This window comes from Hemicordylus capensis, chromosome 2 (assembly GCF_027244095.1).
Source record: "Hemicordylus capensis ecotype Gifberg chromosome 2, rHemCap1.1.pri, whole genome shotgun sequence".
Lineage (NCBI taxonomy): Eukaryota > Metazoa > Chordata > Lepidosauria > Squamata > Cordylidae > Hemicordylus > Hemicordylus capensis.
In genome coordinates, this window is record NC_069658.1 from 247,776,966 (window position 1) to 247,804,374 (window position 27,409).

The following is a 27,409-nucleotide window of genomic DNA, read 5'->3' on the forward strand; positions in this document are numbered from 1 at the left end:
ATCAAGCCTCGGTTTATTTAACTCTTTGAGAGAGGAACAGAAAACAATGAATACTGAGGATTGTCAAGCGTTTAATTCTTTTTTTAAAAGCAGCGTCCTGCGTCTTTACCGAATGCATGAGATAGAATTTCAAAGGATGCAGTTCTGCCCAACAACATGGAAATTCCCTGATCTTGACCCAGCGCTGGATTTTCTAGTGTTAAAAAACTGTTAGCATTTCCTTCTATTCTTTATTTGCTGTCCTTGTCTCATACACCGTGTATTTTAGATTGTAAAGCTTCCTAGATGTGTGTGTGTGTGTGTGTGTTTTTACTTTTGAAACTCTATAAAGCCCCTTGCATTCTTCTGCTTTTTTTTTTTTTAAGGAAGGAAAGCTTCAGCCCCAAGAGCCCAGCCATTAAAGAGGAATAACACTGGAGGAATTGGACTTATGACACCAATCCATTGGAAAAACTAATTCTGGTTCTCTCTCGCTGAAGTGATAACCTGGTTTAGGGCTGTACCACTTCAGAGTGCAAATGGGGAGGCACATGAATGAATATTCTTCTACAGGGAGGGAGGGGAGAGTTAAGAAGAGCTTAGCTGGATCAGGTCAAAGATCCATCCATTTAGTCCAGCATCTAGTCCAGGGGATGGACTAGATGAGCGTTGGCTCTCACAGTAGCCAACCAGTTGCCCCTGGGAAGCCCATAACAGTTGCTCCCTCATAACTGGAGTGGCATAGAAGCCACTGATAGACTTGTCCTTCATTAATTTGTCTAATCTTTTCAAGCCATCTATGAGGGCCAATCAATAGGTCCACAGAATGACATAGAGAGCAGGAATTTCCTGCCCCCACACCCCACATAGACCCCCTGAAGGTCAAAACACCTTTCCTAGTGGTGCTCCAGTGCATGGATTCCAAGTGTGAAAAAGTGTTCCCCTTCATGTTTTTGAAGAGGTAGAAGTCATGGGGGCCAACTCTGAGGAATAAGGAGAGTGTGGAACAAATTGGATCCTCGCTTTTTTGATGGCAGCCATTGCAACAATGGACCTGTGTGCAGGTCTTGGTAAAAGAGCACACCATGGCACAATTTGCCATGCTGTTCATTTTTGATAGCCTGCCATAATTTCCCAGTCAACCGTGCATAGTAGTCCACCAGTGATCATTGCTCCACATTGGATACAGTTGATCATCCAAATTCCTTGTGCACCCCCAAAAATGGACACCATGCCCTTGCCTGCTGACTGTGAAACATGAAATTTCATCAGAGGTGGTGAAGATGTGTTTGCACACCATGCTTTGCTGTTTTGTCTCAGGATTGAAACAGTGAACCCATGTTCCATCCATGATAACATATCGAAACTCAAAGTCTGCAGAATCTCAAATGAACTGTTCCAAAAGTTGTGAATACAAATATGATAATATCTATATACCATTTTCCAACAAAAGTCCCCAAGGCGGTTTACATAGATAGCAATAGCAATAGCACTTACATTTATATACCGCTCTATAGCTGGAAGCTCTCTAAGCGGTTTACAATGATTTAGCATATTGCCCCCCAACATTCTGGGTACTCATTTTACCGACCTCGGAAGGATGGAAGGCTGAGTCAACCTTGAGCCCCTGGTCAGGATCGAACTTGTAACCTTCTGGTTACAGGGCGGCAGTTTTACCACTGCACCACCAGGGGCTCTCAATTAAAATTAATTAATTAATTAGCTCCCTGTCCCCAAAGGGCTCACAATCTAAAACAGAAATGTAAGATAGAAACCAGCAACAGCAGCTGGAGGGATGCAGTGCTGGGGATGGATAGGACCAGTTGTTCTCCCCCTGCTCAGTAAAGAGAACTGTCACTTTAAAAAGGTGCCTCTTTGCCCAGCAGTTAGCAGGGGACTTGCAATTGAGTTGCCATTTGCTCATCCGTCAACATTCGTAGCAACCATCTTGTAGAAACCTTTTCCAACCTGGGATGCTCCTTCTAAATATTTTATTTGTTTGTTTGTTTGTTTGTTTGTTCGATTTCTATACCACCCTTCCAAAAATGGCTCAGGGCGGTTCACACAGAGAAATAACAAATAAATAAGATAAATAAGAAGGCGATTGCCGTCAGAGCTAGGCAATTATAGGCCTGCCACCAACCTTCCTTGGTCGGGCTAGGTGATTCAGAGTGGCGAGTCTCACGATCAGTGAGACTTGTCAAAATGAGGTCTGCACAGAGCCGGCAGGGGCTGTGAGGATCGGGAGCCGTGCAGCCCCCAGAAGTTGCAGGATGCCCTGAGCAAGCACGAGGGGCATCCTGGAGAGAACCCCCCTCCCCGAGCCCGGGAAGCTGCTTGCAGCCTCCTGGCGGGGGTCTACTCATGTGTCGCCGCGGCCAGGTTGGTCTTTGGCGGCGCCCATAGAAACCACATTACTCCTATTTTAAAAGAACTACACTAGTTGCTGCCAATTAGTTTCTGGGCAAAATACAAAGGGTTGGTTATTACCTGTAAAGCCCTGAATGGCTTAAAGTTGTGCCATCAAGTTGGTGTCAACTCCTGGCGCCCACAGAGCCCTGTGGTTGTCTTTGGTAGAATATAGGAGGGGTTTACCATTGCCTCCTCCCGCGCAGTGTGAGATGATGCCTTTCAGCATCTTCCTGTATCGCTGCTACCCAATATACCAGCAAGGATTCGAACCAGCAACCACTTCTCCACTGCACCATTGGCCCAGTGTATTTAAGAGGGTTCACTTCTTCGTGAACATTTGGTGTTCAGTCATTTGGTGGCCACTCAGGTATGGGCCTTCTCCGTTGTCGCTCCGAGACTTTGGAATGCACTTCCCGCTGACATAAGACTCTCCCCATCTCTAGCGGTTTTTAAAAGATCTTTAAAGACTCATTTTTTTTAACCAGGCCTTTTAGCTTTTGTAATTTTAAATACTGTAAATTGTTTTCATTTTAGGCAGCTTCTTGGAGTTTTCACTGATGTTAATGTTTTAATTTGTATTGTTTTATTATTGTGAACAGGCTTGAGACTTTGGTTTGGGGCGGTATATGTATATGTAGTAAATAAATAAAATAAAAATAAAATAAGTACATGCATGAGCACTATTCCTCTTAAGGGATGGGGCCATAGCTGGTGGGAAAGCATCTAAGGTCAATCCCTGGCAGCAGCGCCAGGAGGGCTGGGAGAGACGCCTGCCTGAAACCATGGATAGCTGCTGCCAGTCAGTGCAGATCGAGGTGCCTAACCTGTGTTACTCCAGATGTTGCTGAACTACAACTCCCATAATCCCCAGCTACAATGTCAATACTGAGCAAGGTGGACCAAAAATCTGATTTGGTATGAGGCAGTTTCCTGTCTATTTCCTCCTCTTCCTGTCCATGTCCATCTACACACTCCAACTGGAATTCTATTCTCCCATGGATGTTGGAGTTTTTTTGTATATTTGGAAAATTGGAACACCGAGAAAAGTGCCATGAATATAAATTATATGTTTTTAAAAAATCAATGTAGCTGGAGGGCTGAAATCTACAGGACTCCCCCGCTCCCCGCAAAGAACTCTTTATTTATAGTCTCTTTTTTCTTGCATTTCTTGTTACAGTACTATAATGAGCAAACAAAAAGCTTATTATGCAAGAGAGGTAATTAAAAATATATTTAACATACCTCATACAGAAGACACAAAACAAAGGGGGGGAAATAAAAATTGGGACATATAAACTAGTTAATTACAACTATAATCTGCATTTTAACAGCTTCCCAGAATTTTAACAAAATATGATCAAAACATAAATTCCACTCATACTCTCAAGTGTGTTTAATATGACAATTTATCTATTTCTACTGTACGCCAAATATTAGCCAGATATTTTTCCATTTTGGACACCAAATCTGATTTTCGGTATTGGCCACAACAAATGCTTTTTTTAATCTGGAGGAACTAGAAACTGGTTTATACATGCAGCAAAGCGAGGTGTTAGACTGCGGAGACAGGAAAACAGACTGTACCACTTCACACTACCTGCAAGTGGAGGAGTAATATTTTTAAAATAATCCATTTTAAGAGCTGCAATCAGAAACACAACTCAACTGGCACAGAGCAGCTGGGCTAGACAGATGTGTGCTGTCCTAGTTTTCTATTTGCAGGGAGGTTTCTCCCCCTTTTCTTTACACAAAGTATTCAAAACTAGAATCCCCCCCCCCCACAGCAGTCAAAATTAGTGCAGTCCATTTGCCAAGTTTCAACTTTGTTCTACTACCAGGCCTAATGCATGTGGTGGGGACAGTTTCATGCTGCCCTCTTCATCCTGCCTAAAAACCAAATCCTAGGAGCCATATTATGCAAATTAAGCACAGTTGCCCAGATATGCAGATAATTCTACTTCCACAAGTCACAGGAAGGCAAGGGACTATAGAGGAACTGAAGCTACATACGCTGGTCCCAGCTTCACAGCTTTTACTACATGCTTTCAAGTATATTTTGTGAGTCATATGGATGAGGAAGGTGCTTTAAATATTTATTTATTTGTTTGCTACAATTCTCAGGAACCCGAATTCTGTTGCCTGCTTTTGGATATATACTTCAAATGAACAAGAATGGTTTTTGAACTGAAATGTCCAACCCCTCTCCCCCCAACCCACACAAGAGCATTTCTACAGATTGTCTCCTGCATGGATTCTCGCATGATTAATAAGCTGTGAGTGATACAGAAAGTTCTTCCCACAGCGTAAGCATATATGCGGCCTCTTGCCCGTGTGAGTGGTCATGTGCCTCTTGAAGGACGTTCCGTCGTTGAACCGCCTCCCACAGTCAGGGCACTGATAGGGTTTCTCTCCTGTGTGGATTCTCTTATGCCTCCTCGCCGATGACCGATCACTGAAGCTTTTCCCACAGTGCGCACATACATAGGGCTTCTCTCCTGTGTGGGTTCTCCCGTGCTCAGTCAGGCTTTTCCCTTGAGCAAAGCTTTTCCCACATTCCAAACACACAAATGCCTTCTCTCCGTCCACCTGCACAAAAGCGCATTTGGCAGGCACGGCTCTGCCACACTCCAGTCCCTGCTGCTTCTCTGCCACAGGCATCATCTGATGCACAGCCAGCTGCATTTCCTGTGGGAAGCCCTTTCTGTCCTGTGGATGCTCGCGTTCTTCCTTAATATGGATTTTCCTGTGGTTAATAAAGAACTGCAGCTTCCCAAAGGTTTGCTGGCAAATTGAGCACTGATACATTTCTTTTCCTGGCTGCATTTGCCTGTCCTCCTGTTGCTCCTCGGCATGAATTTTCCTGTGGCTAAGCAGGAACTGGAGCTCTCCAAAGCTCTGCTTACAGACGGAGCACTGATACATTTCGTTTCCTGGATATATTTGCTTGTCTTGGCACTGCTCCATAGCATGGGTTTTCCTGTGGTCAATAAAAGGCTGTGGCTCACTGAAGCTTTGCTCGCAAACTGAGCATCGATATGCCGTTCCTCCTAATTGCATCTCCTTGTTCTCACCCAGTTGTCTTGAGTGGATCTTCTTGTGGCTGGCAAGAGACTGCAGCCTACTGAAGCTTTGCTTACAAACTGAGCATGGATACGCTTTCTTCTCTCCCGGGTGCATCTGCTCATTCCTACGTTCTTGTTTTGCATGGATTTTTTTGTGGCTGGCCAGGGACTGTGGCTTGCTGAAGATCTGCTTGCAAACGGAACACTGATATGGGTTTTCTCCTGGGTGCATTTGCTCGTGATTAATAAGCTGCACTTGGTACAGAAAGCTCTCCCCACACTCTGTGCACTTGTAGGGTTTCTCACCTGTATGGATCATCCGGTGCCTCTTGACGGATGTCCGGTCATTGAAGCGCCGCCCACAGTCGGCGCACTGGAAGGGTTTCTCTCCCGTGTGGATTCTCTGATGCCTTTTGAGGGAGGTGCTGTCAGCAAAACTCTTCCCACACTCGGGGCACTGATAGGGTCTCTCCCCCGTGTGGGTTCTCTGATGTATGCTAATGTGCACCTGCTGCTTGAAGCCCTTCCCACAATCGGGGCATTTAAAGGGCTTCTCTCCTGTGTGGGTCCTTTCATGCACAAGCAGCTTTGTCCTCCAGCGGAAGCTTTTGCCACACTCGGCGCACTTGTGCGGTTTTTCTCCCGTCAGCTTCTTTGCACGTGCCAGAAGATCGGGTCCCCATCCAAAGGCTTTCTCACTTTCCAATCCTCGGCCGGTCTTGGAGGTTGCCCACTGGACCAAGCTGCCATCAGGTTCCTCGTACCCTCCCAAGAAATTGATTAGGTTGACTTGGTCTTCATATGGGTAGTAGCCCTGCAGTTTCTCCGAGCCTTCTTCTGAACCGCTAAGAAGTGCCGTCTTCAGTTTGGCTTTCTTCCACCACAAGTCACATGAATCCATTTCTCTAGAACTTTCTGGCTGGTTTTGCTCCCTCACACCCATTTCTTTCTTATCACCTGCTGGGTTAAACAGAGAGTCCTGCCATGAATGCCTTCCCCTCACACAGGCAATGTGAGCCAAAACTAATTTTAGAATCCGAGGGATACAGGGCAAGGCTTACCAAGAAAGACAGCCATTTAGAGCATTGAATAAGCAGAGCAGAAGCTAAAGCCCTTAAACTAGGGAGAATGCCTGAAGCGGATTCTATTTCACCTGTTGGTGACTCAGGGTTTGGCCTTCTCTGTAGCCACCCCTGAGCTTTGGAATGTAATCCCTGCCAGGATAAGAGACCAAACATCTCTGGCAGCCTTTAGGAAAGCCTTAGATACACGTTTGATCAGGTATTTGGTCGACGTTTTGTTTTAGCTGTTTTAAATTGTTTTATTGTTTTAATTATTAGTCCATCCCCAAGAGAGTTCATGATCTGCTGATATAAAAATGTAACGACAAATAAGGATCTGTTTCGGGGACCAATTCAAGATTCTTTGGAGGAGAGCTGGTCTTGTGGTGGCGGGCATGACTTGTCCCCCTGGCTGGGCAGGGTCTGCCCTGGTTGCATGTGAGTGGGAGACTGGGAGCGGGAGCACTGTAAGATATTCCCTAGGGGTGTGTCCGAACCGGTCCGGCGGCCATTCTAAAGAATGGCCGAACTGCCGGACCGGTTCGGCCCTGGCTGGTCCGGGTCCGGGTGGGGGGTATTGCTTTAAGGGCAGGGAGGGCTTACTTACCCCTCCCGCCTGTTTGCCCCCTCCAGCGCCCGTATTCAACAGAATAACAGGGCGCTGGAAACCAGCCGCCCCCCCCCGCTGCGGGCAGATTTGGCCAAAAACTCAAGGTACAAATGCCGCCGCCATCGCCCGCCAGCCCTCCCTCCCTCCTAGCTGCCCGCCCGCCCGCCCAAGTCCTCACCCAATCTCTTTGAAAAAAATGAGAGGAGCTAGCGAACAAAGCTCCTCTCGTTAGGGAGTCCTGTACCATACTGAAGAAGCTTTGCGCGCGCGCGCATGCGCGCACCGCAAAGCACGCCGACCTCCGGAGGCCCGCAAAGCGGGGTGGTGGTGGCTGGTTTCCAGCGCCCCATTATTCTGTTGAATACGGGCGCTGGAGGGGACAAAGAGGCGCCGGGAGGGGTAAGTAAGCCCTCCCCGCCCTTATAGTAAGGCCCCCCTTCGGTGCCGGTCCGGACTGCTCCGGACCGTGCACATCCCTAATATTCCCCTCAAGGGATGGAGCCACTTTAGGAAGAGCAGAAAGTTTCAAGTTCCCTCCCTGGTTTCTCCAAGATAGGGCTGAGAGAGATTCCCGCCTGCAACCTTGGAGAAGCCGCTGCCAGTCTGTGAAGACAATACTGAGCTAGATGGACGAATAGTCTGACTCAGTATATGGCAGCTTTCTATGTTCCTATCGTTTCAGATTTCCTGAAATCTTGCTCGCTCTCTCATTCACCGTTTTTTCTGTGCCTACTGCTTGTTCAGTCCCTCTCCTCTCTGCTGCTGGGTGTCATTTTGTCAAAGTTCCTTGCCTTCTTTCCTCTCCAGACAAGAAGCCTTGCTTCCTTCTTCTGCCCTCACTCTGATAGTACTGTTCTGAAGCAAAATTCAAGTGACAGCAGAAGGAGGAAACAGTACTTCCTGTCTGGAGAGGAAGGAGTGGAAGGATCTTAGCCAAAACAAAAAAAAGGCACCCAGGAGCTGAAAAAGAGAGTGAAGGCCACTGACATTTCGACTTTGTTTGCATTCTCCTCCCAACTGTTTTGCCAAAGTGATCCCGCAAGCACAGCCTGCAAGTTTTTCTCAAAATTTTGGGAAGGTCACCCTGGCCTAATTTATTCTTTTCCCTTCTAATGTTAGATTGTTTGTCTATTAGATTTATAATCTAATAAATCAGATTAAATCATTAATTAGTTATTAATTTAATAAATTATTTATTGATCTAATAAATTAGATTTTTGTCCTTGTAAAAGGGTCATAAATGGACCCCGTCCACACCTCCCCAAGCCATTACCTCTTGATCTCGGCTCATCTTCAAAGTTCCAGTTCTGGGCAAACAGGTCTGCCATTTCTTCTTCCAGATCAGAGACGAAGTTACGGTTGAGAATCAAAAGCCCCTCTCGGGAGGAAAGAAAAACAAACCATTTATTCTTGATGCTCTGAACAGCAGAAGCGGTCAGCAGCCTAAACATGTGTCCTCAGACATATGTTGCTCAGATTGGGCTCTGAGGCTAGGGCTTTATTATTTATTTATTTATTTATTTATTTATTTACACAGTCAGACGGGTGTTATTGACTGGTTTGTTTTATCCAGACATCGAGTCCTTCCCAAGGACCTGGGATGGCTGAATTTTATTGTCAATGTTGTTGCTGTTATAGATATCGTCGCAGAATATAGGATGCTCCCAGTAAAACTGCTTTTTGTAATTGGCTGATGGTGATTTCTGTGGCCCCTATGGTGTCGAGGTGCTCTTCAAGGTCTTTTGGAACTGCACCCAGGGCGCCAATTACCACTGGGATTATTTTGGTCTATTAATTATTATTATTATTATAATATTATATTATATATTTTTTATTTTATTTATTTAATTTAACATTTATATCCTGCTCTTCCTCCAAGGAGCCCAGAGCGGTGTACTACATACTTAGGTTTCTCCTCACAACAACCCTGTGAAGTAGGTTAGGCTGAGAGAGAAGTGACTGGCCCAGAGTCACCCAGCAAGTCTCATGGCTGAATGGGGATTTGAACTCGGGTCTCCCCTAGTCCAGCACCAACCACTACACCACAGGGTTTGCCCTATGGGGGTCAGCTGACTGGATGCTCAGACTGGCCAGTACTGCAGCCTAGATCAGGGTTCTTCATTTTACGGCCCAGGGCCAGTGGCGGCCACTATCAACCAGTTGCAGGGGAGCAACAGCAGGAGAGAGGGCATGCCCATTTCTCTTGCCTGTGGGCTCCCCAGCGGCATCTGGTGGGCCACCATGTGAAACAGGATGCGGGACTAGATGGGCCTCCTTGGGCCTGATCCAGCAGGGCTGCTCTTATGTTCTTAACCCTAAGCGTGGCAACTAATTGTTTATTGGGCCTGGGTGAAGCTGCAGCCAAAGCTGAATACTGTGCCTTGTTCCTCTGGCATGAGGTGGAGACAACCATTCCTGCCATGTAGTGCTGCACTTGGCTTAATGTCAGTGGGCTCCTTTAAGTGAAACGGAGCCCTCTGGAGCTCCTGCGCCATCTTGGAAGGCATCCAGAGACTGCTGGGAAGTGTAGTCCTTCCCAGCACTTTCCCCTTATTGCTCTTGAGAGAGGGCTCCATCTCTCTTAAAGGGCCCTCCCAAATACCAAGAAAAGCACAGTAACATGCAGAGATCGGCACAGAGGGAAATAGCACTCACATTGAAAGGTTTTTTCTGCCAAAGTGGCCCCTGCTTGAAAAATAATAGAAGTACTTTGACAGGACACTCTGCCAGGAATGCAGTGCAGGAGATAAGCCACCAGAGCCTGGCCACTGGGAGCAGGGGCGTAGCTAGGGGAGAGGGGGCCTGTGTTCACCCCATTCCCCAGTGGCCACTCAGTGTGAGGGAGAGAATGAAGAAAATAGGGAGGGGTGGAGATGGGGGGTCCAGGTTGTTTGAACCCATCCGCTCAATTATAACTGCACCCCTGACTGGGAGCACTAGTTCGAGATACCCCTAGAGCCTTCGACCTAGCAGGCCAGGAAAGAGCCTGAAATGCTGGTGTTGTAGAGAGATCAGTGTGGCAAGCAGGTGCAGGCAGGGCAGGAAGAATATGACATATCTATATACCACTTTTCAACAAAAGTTCTCAAAGCAGTTTACAAAGAAAGAAAGAAAGAAAGAAAGAAAGAAAGAAAGAAAGAAAGAAAGAAAGAAAGAAAGAAAGAATCCCTGTCCCCAAAGGGCTCACAATCTAAAAAGAAATGTAAGATAGACACCAGCAACAGCCACTGGAGGGATGCTGTGCTGGGGATGGAAAGGGCCAGTGGCTCTCCCCCTGCTCAGTAGAGAATCACCTCTTTAAAAAGGTGCCTCTTTGCTCAGTTAGCAGTGAGGAGGGAGAGAAGCAATAGGAGTCCATGCTTTTGGCCTGTATGAGTTGTTGTCCTTACCCAGGGAGATCACATTTCTATAATTCTCCAGCATGACTGCCTCGTACAGGGCTCTCTGTGAGGCATCCAGTAGATTCCATTCCTCCTTGGAGAAATACACAGCTACCTCCTCAAAGGTCACCAGCTCCTGAAAGAAGAGAACACGTTCTTCTCATGATCAGAGAATCCATTCCTCTAATACTTTGTGCTGCCACATGCACTAATTGTGAGAATCTGAGCCAGAATTCTATCCACTTCTGTATGGTCTGAACAGATCTGGGAAATACTGATGATGAACAGGATCTCTTGACGTATTAAGAAAGTGTTTACTGGTAACCCCCTTACCAAAAAAAATAATCTGTAAACTAGAGGTTCTCAACCTTGGGTCCCCAAATGTGGTTGAACTACAACTCCCATCAGCCACAGTCACGATGGCCACTGTACATTGATTGTACGAGTGTTGGCATAATGTGTTTATAGGGCTAGAGAGAAACTGCTATGGGGCAGGGAGAGACAGACTGACACCCACATCCAAGATGAGGTCTAGAGCACCTTCCTTATGAGGTAAGGCTACAACACCTGGCGCTTTTTAGTTCAGAAAAAAGACGACTGAGTGGAGACATGATAGAGGTCTATAAATCATGCATGGTGTGGAGAAAGTTGAGAGAGAGAAATTTTTCTCCCCCTCTCATAACACTAGAACCAGGAGTTATCCGATGAAACTGATTGCCAAGAAATTTAAGACCAACAAAAGGAAGTACTTTCTCACACAACACATAATTAACTTATGGCCCTTATGGCCCCAATAACTGGCCCTATCCTCCAGTGACCGTTGCTGGTGTCTATCTTATGTTTCTTTTTAAGTTGTGAGCCCTTTGGGGACAGGGATCCATCTTATTTATTTATTTATCTATCTATCTGTGTAAACCACACTGAGCCATTTTTGGAAGGGCAGTATAGAAATCAAATTAACAACAACAAGAAGAAGTGGAAGTCTCTGCCACAGGATGTGGTGACCACCAGAAGCCTGGATGGCTTTAAGAGGGGTTTAGATAAATTCATGGAAGAGAGGTCTATTAATGGCTATATGCCACCTCCAGCCTCAGAGGGAAAATAAATACCAGTTGCAGGGGAGCAACTAGGAGAGAGTGTATGCCTTCATCTCTTGCCTGTGGGCTTCTCCGAGGCATCTGGTGGGCCACTGTGTGAAACAGGATGCTGGACTAGATAGGCCCTGAGCCTGATCCAGCAGGGCTCTTCTTATGTACCTGAAGTGGCTGATTCCAGGCAGCAGTTTCCTCTCCACCACAAAGAGGAAATGGTCTATATGGTATCAGCGATGCCATCCCGCTGCCTGCAAGGAAGAGAAAGGTGACAGGAAGATTTCAGAAAGCCAGTTAAGACTTATAAATGCCTCTCCAAAAGCAGCAGCGGGTATTCAGGGGTAGGCTGCCTCTAAATCTGAAAGTTCCATTTAGCACAGGCTTCCCCAACCTGCGGCCCTCCAGATGTTGCTGAACTACAACTCCCAGCATACCCAAACACAATAAATAGTGGCTAGGGATGCTGGGAGTTGTAGTTCAGCAACATCTGGAGGCCCCCAGGTTGGGGAAGCCTGAGCTAGTATGATTAAGAACCTAAGAAGAGTTTTGCTGGATCAGTCCAAAGTCCATCGAATCCAGCATCCTGTTCCTCACAGCAGTCAACCAGATGATACTAGCAAGAAGATGATATGGGGATGGGGTCGTAGTACACTGGTAGAGCATCTGCTGTGCACGAAGAAGGCCCCAGGTTCAATCCCTGGCAACCCCAGATTGGGTTGAGGAGCCTCCCGCCTGAAACCCAGAGAGCTGCCACCAATCATTGCAGACAGCACTGAGCCAGATGGACCAATGGACTGACTCATCAGTATAAGGCAGCTGCTAGAGCTGGTCTTGTGGTAGCAAACATGACTTGTCTCCCTAGCTAAACAGGGTCCACCCTGGTTGCATATGAATGGGAGACCACATGTGAGCACTGTAAGATCTTCCCCTCCCTGGCAGCATCTCCAAGAGAGGGCTGAGAGAGATTCCTGCCTGCAACCTTGGAGAAGCCGCAGCCAGTCTGTGTAGACAATACCGAGCTAGATAGACCAATGGTCTGACTCAGTATATGGCAGCTTCCTATGCTCCTATGTTCCTATGTCATGATGGACACGCTCGCCTCATCCTAATCACATAAGCTGGCAAGGCATTGTCTCAACTGGCCCAACACTGAGCAAGGAGAGCCAATGTTCTGGCTCCGTTTAAGGCAGCTTCATATATCATGACAAGTTCTGGGAGAGATAAATAATCTGTGATAATCCACACTCTATACTTCCCAGCTTTATTACCCCAACCCAAGAGTTCCAGGTCCCCAAGGACTGCTCTACCATGCTGCTCAACATAAGTAGAGGATTGCGGCCAATGGAGGCTTTCCATTTTTGCCAGGCTGCTTGTCACTCTAGCCCTGTCCCCCAACTCTATGGCTCTTCCTAGAACCGACCCTTCTACTGGAGGGAGAAACTGATTTCAAAGCTTTAATATTATCCTTCCTGCCATCTTGACTAGAGACAAGCGATTCCCAGGCCACACTTCTGTGGCACCAGTGAGTGAGGCAGGCTTGAGGGAAAGTCTTTGTTAGAAATCTCAAGAGCACCCACACAAGGAACAAGGGCTCCTCACCCAGCCAGGTGGCATCTTCGTCCTCTGCGTGTTTGCTCATCCTGTGAGGTGCTCTCTGCCAGCTGCATGTTGGAGTCCTCTCTGACTCTGTCCTCTCCTCCTCCTCCAGCACCACCACTGGAAACTGGATTCCATTAAGAATATTATAATATTACTTCTGTCCTCTATATTTCTGTGGCATTTTTTCTTCTCTCTCCCCCAAGGAGCTCAGACCAACAAACAACCTCCCCACACCATTTTATCCTCACAACAACCTTGTGAGGTAGGCTAGGCTGAGAGCAAGTGACTGGCCCAAGGTCACCCAGTGAGCTTCAAGGCTGAGTGGGGAGGGGAGTTAAACCTAGGTGTCCCCCATCCAGCACTCTAACCACTACACCACACTGGATGCTAATAAGGGTGGCCAATATCGTGCACAGCAGATGAGAAGCAGGAGGGACCCACCGGGGAAGTAGCACTGCACAGCAGCCCCAGAGCAGTTTTAAGTTGTTCTGTAGCTGCCCTGTCGCCCGGCTGCCACAACAGGCTGCATTCCATGCTGCACAAGTCCCCAACAATGACATTCTGCTGTGTGGCATGTCAGCCAATAACCATAATAGATTACTGAGCGTGGTGTAATGGTTAGAGTGCTGGACTAGGACCGGGGAGACCAGAGTTCAAATCCCCATTCAGCCATGATACTTGCTGGGTGACTCTGGGCCAGTCACTTCTCTCTCAGCTTAACCTACTTCACAGGGTTGTTGTGAAAGAGAAACTCAAGTATGTAGTACACCGCTCTGGGCTCCTTGGAGGAAGAGCGGGATATAAATGTAATAATAATAATAATAATAATAATAGTAATAATAAAAAATTACTAACAAATAGCTTGTACAGGGTGCCAGTGGACTTAAGTCTAGGCACCACGGCTACATTTCTAACTCAAGAGATAGAGTTATTTAATAAAATCTATATTTGTCCCAGGGACCATGTTTCTGTTCAAAGCACATTTACTATGAAGGGGATAAAGAGAAGCCCTTAAACCCACCCACCCCCCGCAAATGTCCGTCAATAAGTCTGGTCATTTTGTCAAGTGTTCCGTTAGCTGGCTCCTAGATCTAAAGCAAATTTGTCAAGGCCTGGCTTAGTATTTACTATTTTACCCATAAAGCCCTTAATGGCTTGGGTCCAGGCTATTTAAGAGAGCGCCTTCTTTGTCATGAACCCTGCTTCATGTTATGATCTTCTGGAGGGGTCTGGTTACGGTTGCCACCGGCTCGTTTGGTGGCAGCTCAGGACCGGGCTTTTCCTGTGGCTGCCTCGGGGCTTTGGAACATGCTCCCTGCTGAAATAAGAGCATCTCCTTCTCTCTTTGTTTTCAGGAAAACCCTCAAGACTCTCCTGTTCTTGCAAGGTTTTAATTAGAATTAATTTTAATAATTTGTTTTAATAACTGTTGTATACTTTATTGTGTCTTTTGTATTTTAATCTGTTTTTTAAATTGTGTACACCTCCCAGCGGTAAACACACATACACACACACACACACACACACTTCATCAATACCCTGCCTTTTCTATCAATTTGAATTGCATATATTTACAAATAATATTGGTATCATTTTGTACGCCAAGCAGGCTCCATAAAAAAACAACACACTGATCAATTTAAAATAATGAAGAACATAAACCATAATTATGGTTTAAGGTACACCTGAGAAGGCTCCTGGTCGATCAGCCGGGAGGGTGGCTTCTGCCAGTTGTCTGCCCAGGAAAATCAAGCATCTCCTCCCTCAGGATGCCCAGAAACTGGGGATGTCTTTGATCACCATTGTACATGTTATTATTCATGTTCCATTTTGAATTGTTATGTTTGGTTTAATTATTAATTTTTTATCAGTGCTACAAATCAGAGATTACCTTACTGTTGGTCTATTGTATATTTATACATATCTCTATTGTTTGTTTGCTATATACAATTTTTATACACGTTCGCCTTAGTCACGGTTGGGTTTTATCCCCCCCTCTGTTTTGCTTGGTTGTATTTCCGTGATCGCCCTTGCTTTTGTTTTGGTCTCAAAACGTGCAAGGCAACATTGAACCAATTTTATCAAAGTGTACTAATAAAAACATATTAAGCAAATATATCAGCACCTTGGGAGATCTTCCCCCCTTTTTTGCGGTTGGCTAGTAAAAATAAAGATCTCAACACTGGCTCTTAATGTGAAATATTCTCATTTTCCTCCTGTTTAACCCTTCCTCCATTTGCCTTCCCTTCCTGTGTGGACTCCCTTATGTTGGTTTTAGATGTGTGCTCCTTGGGGCAGGGACTTGCAAACCATTATTTGCAAATTGCCATGCACACTGAGGGCACTAAATGAATAATGAGTGCATACTGGTTCTTGGCCACACTCTCAACCTTTTGAAAGTTACTATGAAACACTCTTACCTTCTCAGCACTTTGCTGCCTCTGTAGGAAACCCCCCGTCAGGACCGACGCTTTGGTGCAAGCCTGGGGGTCATCTTCTCTGACCCAGTTCTGCATTTTCTGGGCTAGGAAGTGTTGTGGGTTCACCAGCTGCAAATGTTGCTCCTATGCATGCCTCTCAGGATTCAGCTACTGGTGGAAAGGATCCTGCAGTTGGCTACAAATAATAGAATTCTGGAAGTTGGAATGGATCAGGACCTAAACGTCATCTGCTTCTAATTTAGACTGCAATGAGTACTTTTAAGCCCAATTCGAACATCATGTTGTCTGAGTGAATAACTATACATGTGCACAGTTCTGTATATACGTACACTGAACACAGATTGCACATAAAACTGTACGTGTGTTGAACAAAACGTGTGAATAGGGCATTAATAAGGAAGATTTATAGTCTGAATTTATCTGGGAGCCTTTGGGGGGGAAAAACAGTTAGTAGAAGCTGAAAGGGGCTTTTAAAAATTAAAACAAAAGAGCGTGAGCTATGAGTCCTCGGTTCAAGTCTCAGTTATGCCTTGTAAGGCTAGCAGTGGTACAGGAGGAAGGGTGTTTGTGTGGTCTTGAACATGCAAGCCTGCCTTATACAGAGCCAGATCATTGGTCCTTCTAGCTCAGTGTTGTCTACTCAGACTGAAGGCAACTCTCTGTCCTGGATGTGCCTTCTGATTCACAAGAGGCAGAGGCATATCTAGGGAAAATAGCGCCTAGGGCAAACACTGAAATTGCGCCCCCTGTCCAAGCATCTGACACCCATCTTTCAGATAACTTTACCATAATATCAGCTGAAAAATACAAGTCAAGCTCGTTAATCTTTTAATATTTCAAAAACTATTTAGCAGTGGACTTAGCCAGACCAAACAATGCTGGAAAACTACAAATTTCAGTATGCTGGGGCTCATGAAATACCCAAATACTATGTGGAGATGTACTTGGAAAACTAAACAGAAGTGCCTGTCTAATTCTCTACTATGCATTGTAGCATCACCATTACATAAGTTTTAAAAATCAATGGAGAATTTGACTTTTCCCAGATACTCTGGAAATAATTAAAGGATATGCAGAGTAAACTGTGTCACTGCTTGGAATATATTCTAGTCTTTCAGAAAGACAGTTAAAATGAGAGAAAGAGAGCAAGAAACTCCCAGTGGGCCTTAATACTAAGGATTTCACACTGATTCAAAGACAAACTCACCATTAATAGCCATATTAGCAAGACATCACATTTAACTCACTTATCACAAGAAGCAAAGTAAGAGAAAATGAATACAATCCTAGCTCATAAGCGTCAGCTCAGTATTCACAAGCCCTGATTCTCTGTACATAGTGCCAAACTGAATATGTGTACAGTGTCTTATATTATATTATTATTATTATTATTATTATTATTATTATTATTATTATTATTACCCGTAGCCCCTTTGGGGGGGCTTCCTAAAGGCTGGGGGTGTTTGCAAAGATTCCCCCTCACCCCGCTGGCCTTTAGGGCCTCGCAGGGACTATTTGAGCAAGTGCAGTGGCGGTTTTTTAATTTTTTTTTTTTTTTTTAAAGGCCACTGAAAACAAAATGGCCACCGCGCATGCTCAAATGGCCTCTGCAAAGCCTGGCATGACCTAGAGCCTCACAGAGGCCATTTGAGCATGCACGGTGGCCATTTTGTTTTTGGCAGCCATTTTTTTTTAAAATTAATTTTACAAAATGGCGCCCCCCTTCAAGTGGCACCCGGGGCACGTGCCCTGCCTGCCCTACCCCTAGATACGCCCCTGACTAGAGGTGAGTCCCGAACAGGGAATCATGAAGACATGCCACTCTGAGTCGCCACTGTTGCATTTGTTGAGGGAGTTATATTGCATCACTGCTCTGGGAGTGACTGAATGAGCCAATCACACCCAATGCAGATATGTGGCACCAATCATCAGTGGAGGCTGACTGGAAGGAGGCAAGAGCAGGACAGTGAATCATGCAGAGATGGGGGAGCAGTGCCTTCTGTGGATGGTGCTAGAGTCTCCTAGGAGCTGTGAACGACTTAAAGTACTCATATTGACCCAAAAGAGAAATCCGAATTTAAGCAACCACTTTAAGAAAGAGAGGTTATACTTTTATTTACCTGAAAGGAACAGGACTTTAAACTAAGATGATCACCACCCCCGATTTCTAACACCAAAGAACTTGGGGGAAATCTAGTCTTGGATTTAGGTGAATACGGTATTTCTCTCCCATGGCACACTTTGGCATTACATCATGCCGTCTGCATGGTTGCCAATAAAAATATTGCTAATGAAAATATTTGTATATCTACACTAGAACAGGGGTTCCCCATCCCCAGCTGGAGATGATGGGAGTTGTAGTCAAAATCTGGAGACCCAAGTTTGGGGACCTCTGCAAGCAAAATTACCCAGTGCAGACAGCAAAAGGTTGGCTCTCTAGAAGCCAAACCCCTTTAGAAGGTATTCTTAGTAGTACTGCTTCTTTTGTTAGGGAGATCACTTGTTAAGAGGCCCATCAAGAAGGCAGGCTGGGATTATCTCCCAGTCATCATTCCTTGATGACTGGGAGATAACTGGCAACAACCAGTTTCCTTGATGACTGGGAGATAACTGGCAACAACTTGGCATTGTTTTGAATGGTAGAGCCAACAGAGCCTGGGGACACTGGACACACCTTACCTCCCAGCAAAGGGGAGGGGGCTGATGGTATGCTCACAGCTGGTTTAAATTTATCATTAAATTTTTATGCCGCCTTTCATTAAAACAACCTCAAGGGGGTTTATCATATATTTTAAAACAATCTAAGACTGTAAAACAGTTACACAATAAAAATATTAAATTGGAATATAAAAATACAAATCTTATTAAAAGTTTAACACACACACAGACACACACAATGGGACCACAAAATACAGAGCAGCAGCAACAAAAACGTCACTCATCTAAAAGTCTGGTTTTTAAACAGAATTTGAACACTTGATTGTTTAAGCATCCCTAGGTCTTGAGATGTTGTTGTACTACAACTCCCATCACCCCCATTGTGACTGTGAATGATAGGAGTTGTAGCCCAACAGTATCTGGAGATCCCCGATTTAAACAGCTCAATCCACACCCTCTTTGAATTCTGTCTATTGATAATTAATCCAGCTACTACAAACTGGTTTTGATTTATTTATACTTACACTGCTATACTGCTCTTCCTTCTAGGAGCCCAGAGCACTGTATGTTTATCCTCACAACAACCTGTAAAGTAGGTTAGGCTTGGCTCAGAGTCATCCAGTGAGTTTCATTGTTGGGGGAAATTTGAACTCTGGTCTCCCAGGTCCTAGTCCAACAAACCACTACACCACACTGGCTCTTATTTCATATATATATATATATACTGCCTAATCCAGCAGCTCAAGGGAGCAGGGATGTGCATGGAACCCGGCGGGGAAGGCTACACTTACCCCTCTCGCTGCTTTTCCCCTGCCGGCATCCAATTTCAGTTAAAGCCCATGAGGGTGGCAGCGTAGTTTACCGGAACTACCCAGAAGTATTTGATGGGCCTGCGTATGCTGCCACATGTCGGGCGCGTGAGTGGGTGGGCACGATGTGTGCGCACCCACCAGTTCCATGCACATCCCTACAAGGGAGTTCACAAAAGCAAACAGATGAATAATAAAAAGTATAACAGTTAAAAGTTTAAAAAGTAACACTAGTCAGATTTAAAAGCAGTTTAACTACTGCTAATTTATGTGGTTACGTTCCCATTGTGGTTTTTTTTCAATCCCTTTACTGGTTGTCTTAATGTTACAGCTCTTCTCTTGCAATTGGCTTTGTTGTTTTTATTGCTTATTTGGATTTTAAAATCTGGTTGCCAATCACCTTGAGTTTCTATGGAAAAGAGGTGGGATATAAATCTTTTAATAAATAAAAGCAATAGTGAGTTTATGGCAGAGGCAAGAGTCAAACTGAGGAAGTCCTGATTCATTGTTCAGGACATACCTGCAATATCAGTGGTTAAATTTACCAAGCCTATCACCAATATCAGATGATTTATTTATTGCATTTTTATAGCATCAAATTATAAAATCTCATGGCAGTTTACAGAAAAGGGGTTAAAATCAAAGCCAATTAAAATAGTAAAACACAATTTATCAAAACCACATACTTGCCTTCAGGTTGCAGACAGATCTAGGAATTTATCCCATGTAGCTAAATACAAACTTGCATATTTTCTCTAAGACTAAACTACCTTTTTTGCAGCTGTTAGGATAATGCCTCTCCCTAATCCACCATTATTGAACATCTGGATTTATAACCCCTTAACTTGTTGCAGGATCATCTTAGCTATGAGAAAGGAGACAGGGATATAAAAGAGAGTTTGAGGAGCATATCGCTAGGAGTGTCAAGGGGAATGACAAAAACTAGGAGTGTCAAGGGGAATAACAAAAACTGCTTTAAATATATAAGAAGCAGAAAACCTGCCAGGGAGGCAGTTGGACTCCTAGACGATGCGGGCATGAAAGGGATTATTAAAGAGGATAAGCAGACGGCAGAGAAGCTGAATGAGTTCTTTGCATCTCTCTTCACGGCACAGGATACTAACCATATACGCACTCCAGAACTGAGCTTCTCAGGCTTGGAGGCTGAAGAACTGGGCCAATTTGAGGTGACAAGAGAGAACGTCCTAAACTGTCTTGAAAAACCACAAATTAAATCCCCAGGGCCAGATGGCATCCATCCAAGAGTTCTGAAGGAACTCAAATGTGAAATTGCTGATCTCCTAGCAAAAGTAAGTAACTTGTCCCTACAATCAGGCTCTGTACCAGAGAACTGGAAAGTAGCTAATGTAACCCAGATTTTCAAAAAGGGATCTGGGAAATTACAGGCTGATTAGCTTAACTTCTGTGCTGGGTAAATTGATGGAAAACATACTTAGGGGCAAAATTGTTAAACATATAGAAGAACAGGCCTCGCTGAAGGAGAACCAGCATGTCTTCCGCAAGGGCAAGTCCTGCCTCACTAACCTTTTGGAGGTCTTTGAGAGTTCTTTGAGAGTTTGAGAGTCCTTTTGGAGTTCTTTGACAGGCACGTGGATAAAGGTGACTGTATCTTAAGAAGGACATTGTAGAACTGGAAAAGGTGCAGAAGAGGGCAGCCAAGATGGTCAGGGGCCTGAAGTACCTTCCTTATGAGGCAAGGCTGCAGGCTCTGGGGCTTTTTAATTTGGAAAAGAGGGGACTAAGGAGAGACAGTGTATAAAATTATTCATGGAGTAGAAAGAGAGAGAGAAATTTCTCCCTTTCTCACAGCACTCGAACCAGGGGTCATCCCATGAAACTGAAGTCCGGGAAATTTAGGACAGACAAAAGGAAGTACTTTTTCATAGTGTGTAATTTATCTATGGAATTCTCTGCCATCCAAATTAGTGATGGCCACTAGCTTGGATGGCTTTAAAAGGGTCTTGGACAAAATCAGAAAGGTCAAGTAGCTACCAGTCTGGTGGCTATAGGCCACCTCCAGCCTCAGAGGCAAGATGCCTCCAAATACCAGTTGCAGGGGAGCAAAAGCAAGAGAGAGGGGAAATCCTCACCTCTTGCCTGTGGGCTCTCAGAGGCATCTGGTGGGCTACTGTGCGAAACAGGATGCTGGACTGGATGGACTTCAGGCCTGATCCAGCCAGGGTGTTCTTATCTATCTACTCATATATTTGTAAATAAAGCAAATATTACTAAAACCTTTAAGTCTCCAGTGCTCTCTTCTCCGAAGGAACATAGGAAGCTGCCATATATTAAGTCAGACCATTGGTCTATATAGCTCAATATTGTCTACACAGACTGGCAGTGGATTCTCCAAGGTTGCAGGCAGAAATGTCTCTCAGCCCTATCTTGGAGAAGCCAGGGAAGGAATTTGGAACCTAGATGTACTTCCCAGAGAGGCTGCATCCCCTGAGGAAAATATCTCACAGTGCTCACATGTGGTCTCCCATTCAAATGCAACCAGGGGAGACCCTGCTTAGCTAATGGGACAAGTCATGCTTGCTACCACAAGACCAGCTCTCTTCAGGAAACCCAAACCTAGGTAGTGCTGCCCCCACCCCCGGGGAACATTTAAATGGAGCCATAGCTCAGTCATCTGCTTTGCCTGTAGAAGGTCTCAGGTTCAATCCCTGGTAGCATCTCTTGGCTGGGGCTGGGAAATACCCTTCTGAAATCCTGGGGAACCACTGCCAGTCAGTGTACTGCGCTAGACAGACCAGTGCTCTCTGACGTAGTATAAGGCAACTTCCTATGTTACTTACTGTTCAAAGAAGTGAAGAGCATGCAATACACTATATTTCCCACTGGTCCCTGCAATGCATTCAAGTGAGGATGAACATTTATCTTCAGAACAACTCATCAGAAAAAGCCAATACTTTCCAAAGGCCATGGGTAAATCCTTTTTAAGTCATTCATTTCCCCCAGTTAACAGGTCAAATCTTAGAGCAGGGCTTCTCAACCTTGGGACCCCAGACATTGTCAGACCACAACTCCCAGCAGCCAACATTTTCAGCCACTGTGGCCGGAGATGATGGCAGTTGTAGTCCAATGACGTCTGGGACCCAATTCTGCAAAACTCTTCTCTAAGATTATTTCAGCACCATCTCTGCCACTGCTTCTTAAGTTTGTGGAAAGAAATCGGCTTGGATCAGCTACACAGATTCCTCCCCTTTGACTGCAGTCGTGCATTTGCGGTATTGCTCACCTTCCCTCCATAACCACTTTCTTTAAGAAGACAATTTCCCCCTCATGTCTTCCTTCCTAATCATTACTTTGTAATTTCCGCCCTCCCACTGCACTGTCTTGGATCCCTTTTGCCCACCTACCCTTTGAATCCACCAGAAAAACAGCAAAGAAAAAGCGAAAACACGACCAACCAGACTCCTCTAACTTCGGATGGCGCGCCTGGGAAATTCACCAGCCGATTTCCCACGCCAGACAGAACAGGAAGTGAAATCCTTATTCGGCTCTCCTCCCCTTCCTCCCCAGGATCCAGGCTGCTCTAGGGAGATCCCGACTCTGTTTCTTTAACCCTGAGATAGTCCCGAGGAGCGTCCTTTCTGGATAAGACCAAACCATCCACTCAAGGTTTAGTTTAGTTTGACCTGTGGGCTGAGGCTGGACAGATTTTATGCAGCACAACAAATGAAAATGAAATGAAATCGTGCAGGGGAAACTAGGTTTTTGCACACCCCTAACCTTGACTCTCCTCTCATTGGCAACTGAGAAGGAAAGGAGCTCCGACGAAACTATTGAAACTAAATAATTTCCTCAGTACATAATAAGTACCTTTCCTTTGAGTTCCCACATAGAGTCCCACAGTGGTGGTGGTGGGGCTACTTATTATTATTATTTTCTATTTGATTGCTATACCGCCCTTCCAAAAATGGCTTACACAGAGAAATAACAAATAAATAAGATAAGATGGATCCCTGTCCCCAAAGGGCTCACAATCTAAAAAGAAACACAAGATAGACACCAGCAACAGTCACTGGAGGTACTGTGCTGGGGGTGGAGAGGGCCAGTTACTCTCCCCCTTCTAAATAAAGAGAATCACCACATTAAAAGGTCCTCTTTGCCAAGTTAGCAGAGGTTGTCTGAGGCTACATGATCCCTCACCCTTCCGGGAAGGTGCCTGTGCCTCTCCCACACTCCCACTACCCCCTGCAGACTGCTCTAGCAGACACAGCAGAAAGGTAGGTAGGTAGGTGCCATCTAGATATGACAGACAAATAGTGCCCCCCCCATATTAGCCATGGTGGCTAAATGGTATCTACCTGGTCCAGAGGCAGTCGGGCAACAATGCCAGTTCCTGGCGGGAGTGGAACAGCTTTTGCAACACATTGATTGATTGATAATTAAGTGCCATCAAGTCGGTGTCGACTTAGCAACCACACAGATAGATTCCAGGGGCAGAGCCACCACTAGGCAAACGGGTTCAAAGAACCTGGGTTGCCACCAATCGGGGGCCGCGAGCGCAGCCCCAGACACGCCCCCCGCGTCCGACGTCAGACATGGGGGGCGTTATTGCGATCCCAAACAGGGTCGCACAGCCCTGTTTGGAACTGAAATCAGCCCATGCTGCGTTGGCAGCATGGCCAGAATGACTCTCCCTGTCTAAGCGCAGCCCTGTTGGGGAGAGAGACCACGCCCCTGCATCTGATGTCAGACACGGGCGTATGGCTAGCCAGCCCCTGCATCTGACATCAGATGTGGGGGCGGGGCCAGGGAGCCACATCAGCGGCTCCACACAGACCACCGCCAGCCTCCCTACACTCCTGATAGATTCTCTCCAGGATGATCTGTCTTCAACTTGGCCTTTAAGGTCTCTCTGTGGTGCATTCATCGCTGTTGTAATCGAATTGATCCACCTAGCTGCTGGTCATCCTGTTCTTCTCTTTCCTTCCACTTTCCCAGCATTATATAGACTTCTCAAGAATGTGTCCAAAGTATGATAGTTTGTGCCTGGTCATTTGTGCCTTGAGTGAAAATCCTGGATTGATCTGTTCTAGGATCCATTTGTTTGTTTTCCTGGCTGTCCATGGTATCCTCAAAAGTCTTCTTCAGCACCAAAGTTCAAAATCATCAATAGCAATAGCAATAGCATTTACATTTATATACCGCTTTATAGCCGGAGCTCTCTAAGCGATTTACATTGATTTAGCATATTGCCCCCAACATTCTGGGTACTCATTTTACCAACCTCAGAAGGATGGAAGGCTGAGTCAACCTTGAGCCCCTGGTCAGGATCAAACTTGTAACCTTCTGGTTACAGGGCGGCAGTTTTACCACTGCACCACCAGGGGCTTTTCTATCTTGCTTTTTCTATCTTGCTTCTTCAAGCTCCAGTTTTCGCATCCATAGAGTGTCACGGGGAAAACCATTGTCCGGACAATTCTAATCTTTGTTGGTTTGCAACACATGGTATGCAACACATACCAGCCCTTAAAGGGATGCATCACCGTGCCACTGCAGACATCCTTTCTAAGGTGAAGCAAGCAGGGACGAATTTCCTCACCTCAAGAGGTGCAAGAAATCACTCTTCATGAGACACACCAGTTACATAGATAAGAGGTCACCTTCCCAAACCCGTATGAATCACAAATTGTCTAGTAAGGACAGTGGAGAAGTGGCCTATCAAATTCTATAGATAGGTAATCTCACGTCTTGAGTACACCCTGGTCTTGCGATAGGCAATCTTGCTCCACTCAGTTCACCACACATAGCACATTTTCATAGCTTGTTGCCTTCAGCTGCTGTCAGGTCAAATCCACCCAGGAACTCAGCTCATGTAACAATGAACTGTCCTGTATTACAAAGCATTCCTCGCCTTGGAGGAGGAAGAAGGAATGGCTTGGCCATTGCCTCAGGATATGTTTTACCGTACAAGTATTTCCATCCTCAAGAACATGTTGGTGGCTCTGACTCTCATGTACCATCAAGGAGTGAGAAGAGGCTAACCAATGGGCAACAAATGGTCCAACTAACTAAGGAAGGATGAGTAACAGCAGGAGAGAGGGCATGCCCTCAACTCCTGCCTGTAGGCTTCCAGTGGCATCTGGTGGGCCACTGTGTGAAACAGGATGCTGACCTAGAGGGGCCTTGAGCCTGATCCAGCAGGGCTGTTCTTAACTTAGGTCTGACATCTTACTCTTCTTTTTCACCATTTCTCTCCTCTTTATTTTTCTACTTTCTGGCACCTTATACTGAAAGCCTGAAGCCATGCTCTGGTTTAGAACTTTAGCCAAAGCTATTGCAATTGAGGTTACTGTTTAGAACATTAGCTAAGTTTTATTGCCTCTCCTTAACCTGATGTTTGCTTTCTGGACCCTATTTTTTATTCTTAAGACAGTTTAAAACTGTATTCTTGCTTTCTCATCTTTTCCAGACACACCAAGTCTTGCTTAAGTTAATACAGGAACCAAACTGTTCCCCCAGGCCAAACTAATTTCTCCACTTAAAGCCAAAAGATAATTGGAGCATCAAGCCAGTGCTCTGGAGCAGTCCTAGTAACTCACATAACAGCTGAATTAGATCACACTATGGTCACTGTTCCCCAATAGGAACATAGGAAACTGCCATATACTGAGTCAGACCATTGGTCTATCTAGCTCAGTGTTGTCTGCACAGACTGGCAGCAGCTTCTCCAAGGTTGCAGGCAGGAATCTCTCTCAGCACTATCTTGGAGAAGCCAGGGAGGGAACTTGAAACCTTCTGCTCTTCCCAGAGCGGCTTCATCCCCTGAGGGGAATATCTTGCAGTGCTCACACATCAAGTCTCCCATTCAGATGCAACCAGGGCAGACCCTGCTTAGCTATGGGGACAAGTCATGCTTGCTACCACAAGACCAGCTCTCCCCTCCTTGGTTCCACAACTGTTCTGAGGCACAGACATTTAGCGTGACTAGAAATTTGGCCTCTCTGTCAATACCCATACATGAATTTGCCCAGTCTATGTGAGGGTAATTGAAACCACCCATTATTACAGCTCTGTCTCTCTTCGACTCCTCTCCGATTTGCTTCTCCAACTCCAGGTCACTCTCAGCATTTTGATCTGGAGGGCAATAGCACATCCCTAGTAACACATTTCCTTTCAGTCCTTGTATTGTCACCCATCATGATTCTATGGAGTACTCCGGTCCTCCTGGGTTTTCTAGCATGTTGGATTCTACCCCTTCTTTAATATACAGTGCTACTCCATCCCCAATCCGCCCCTCCCTGTTCTTTCTATAGAGTTTATATCCAGGAATAACCATGTTCCACTGGTTCTCACTGTTCCACCATGTCTCCGTTATGCCCACTATATCTATGTTTTCGTTAGCAACCAAGCACTCCAGCTCGGCCATCTTGGCTCAGAGGCTTCCGGCACTGACATATAAACACCTATATGTCAAGTCTCTTGCCTGCCATTGGCATGTGCTATCTCCCTTATTGTCATTTGACCTTTTTGACCAGCTGTCCATCTGTTCTACTCCTGGTTATACTCTGTCCCCTTCGGGTTTATTTGAAGAGTTTGCACCCTTGCACCTTAGGGGATTTTGCTTGCCGAACCAGATACCACCCAGTTCCTGTGGGCAACCCCCTCCCCCACACACAGCCAAGGTGTCATTTTACAATCTGCTCTGCAACCTTTTTCATTTTAAGCACTAGCAGTCTGGTTCCTTCTTGGTTCAAATATAGCCCATCCCTTTTGTACAGACTTATATACAGTATATCCCGCTCTTCCTCCAAGGAGCCCAGAGCGGTTTACTACATACTTCTCCTGACAACAACCCTGTTTCTCCTGACAACAACCCTGTGAAGTAGGCTAGGCTGAGAGAGAAGTGACTGGCCCAGAGTCACCCAGCAACTATTGTGGCTGAATGGGGATTTGAACTCGGGTCTCCCCAGTCCTAGTCCAGCACTCTAACCACTACACCACACTGGCTTTCTTGCCCCCAAATGCATCTCAGTGCCTAACAAATCTAAACCTCTTCTCCCGGCACCACTGTCTCATTTGCCCATTGAGACCTCTCAACTCTGCCTGTCTTGCTGGCCCTGCATGTGAAACAGAGAATGCTACCCTGGGAGTCCTGGACTTGAATATGCCTACATTTGGCTCCCAGAGCTCTCGACGGCATTTCCCAACATCTGCTCGGCGGCTCCACTCTCATCCCCATCTGGGTGATGATGCTTTGGAGCCACTCTGCCCATAAGGAATAAACAAAGTAAACTGCCTGGAAGTAGGGAACCGGTTCTAGAGCCACAAGAG

At 45.7% G+C, this 27,409-nt stretch overlaps 1 protein-coding gene across 12 annotated transcripts; it reads right to left on the reverse strand.

Moving 5' to 3' along the window:
- Positions 1–3,496: 3,496 nt before the first annotated feature.
- LOC128342594 (zinc finger protein 883-like) lies at positions 3,497–23,592 on the reverse strand. 12 transcript variants are annotated; one of them, XM_053290050.1, is made up of 9 exons: positions 22,486–22,630; positions 19,873–19,967; positions 19,085–19,260; positions 15,615–15,810; positions 13,195–13,318; positions 11,761–11,846; positions 10,514–10,640; positions 8,398–8,502; positions 3,497–6,413 (listed from the first exon to the last, which is right to left on the reverse strand). In XM_053290050.1, exons 4-9 carry the CDS (start codon positions 15,708–15,710, stop codon positions 4,621–4,623), a joined length of 2,331 nt encoding a protein of 776 aa, XP_053146025.1. In that variant the 5' UTR covers positions 15,711–15,810; positions 19,085–19,260; positions 19,873–19,967; positions 22,486–22,630; the 3' UTR covers positions 3,497–4,620. The 12 variants fall into 12 exon arrangements, with proteins under 12 accessions (XP_053146025.1, XP_053146026.1, XP_053146024.1 ...); XM_053290051.1 differs by lacking the exons at positions 19,085–19,260; positions 19,873–19,967 and adding an exon at positions 18,818–18,878; XM_053290049.1 differs by lacking the exon at positions 19,873–19,967.
- Positions 23,593–27,409: the final 3,817 nt, after the last annotated feature.

Bases quoted from the DNA above. Each gene is read 5' to 3' on its own strand.
- LOC128342594 (XM_053290056.1), bottom strand. From the start codon at position 15,710: ATGCAGAACTGGGTCAGAGAAGATGACCCCCAGGCTTGCACCAAAGCG. The intron at 10,641-11,760 runs GTACATAAGAAG...CTCTTCTTTCAG, and splicing joins CCTGGAATCAGCCACTTCAG to GAGCTGGTGACCTTTGAGGA. The intron at 8,503-10,513 runs GTAAGGACAACA...TTTCCTCCCGAG, and splicing joins TAGAAATGTGATCTCCCTGG to AGGGGCTTTTGATTCTCAAC.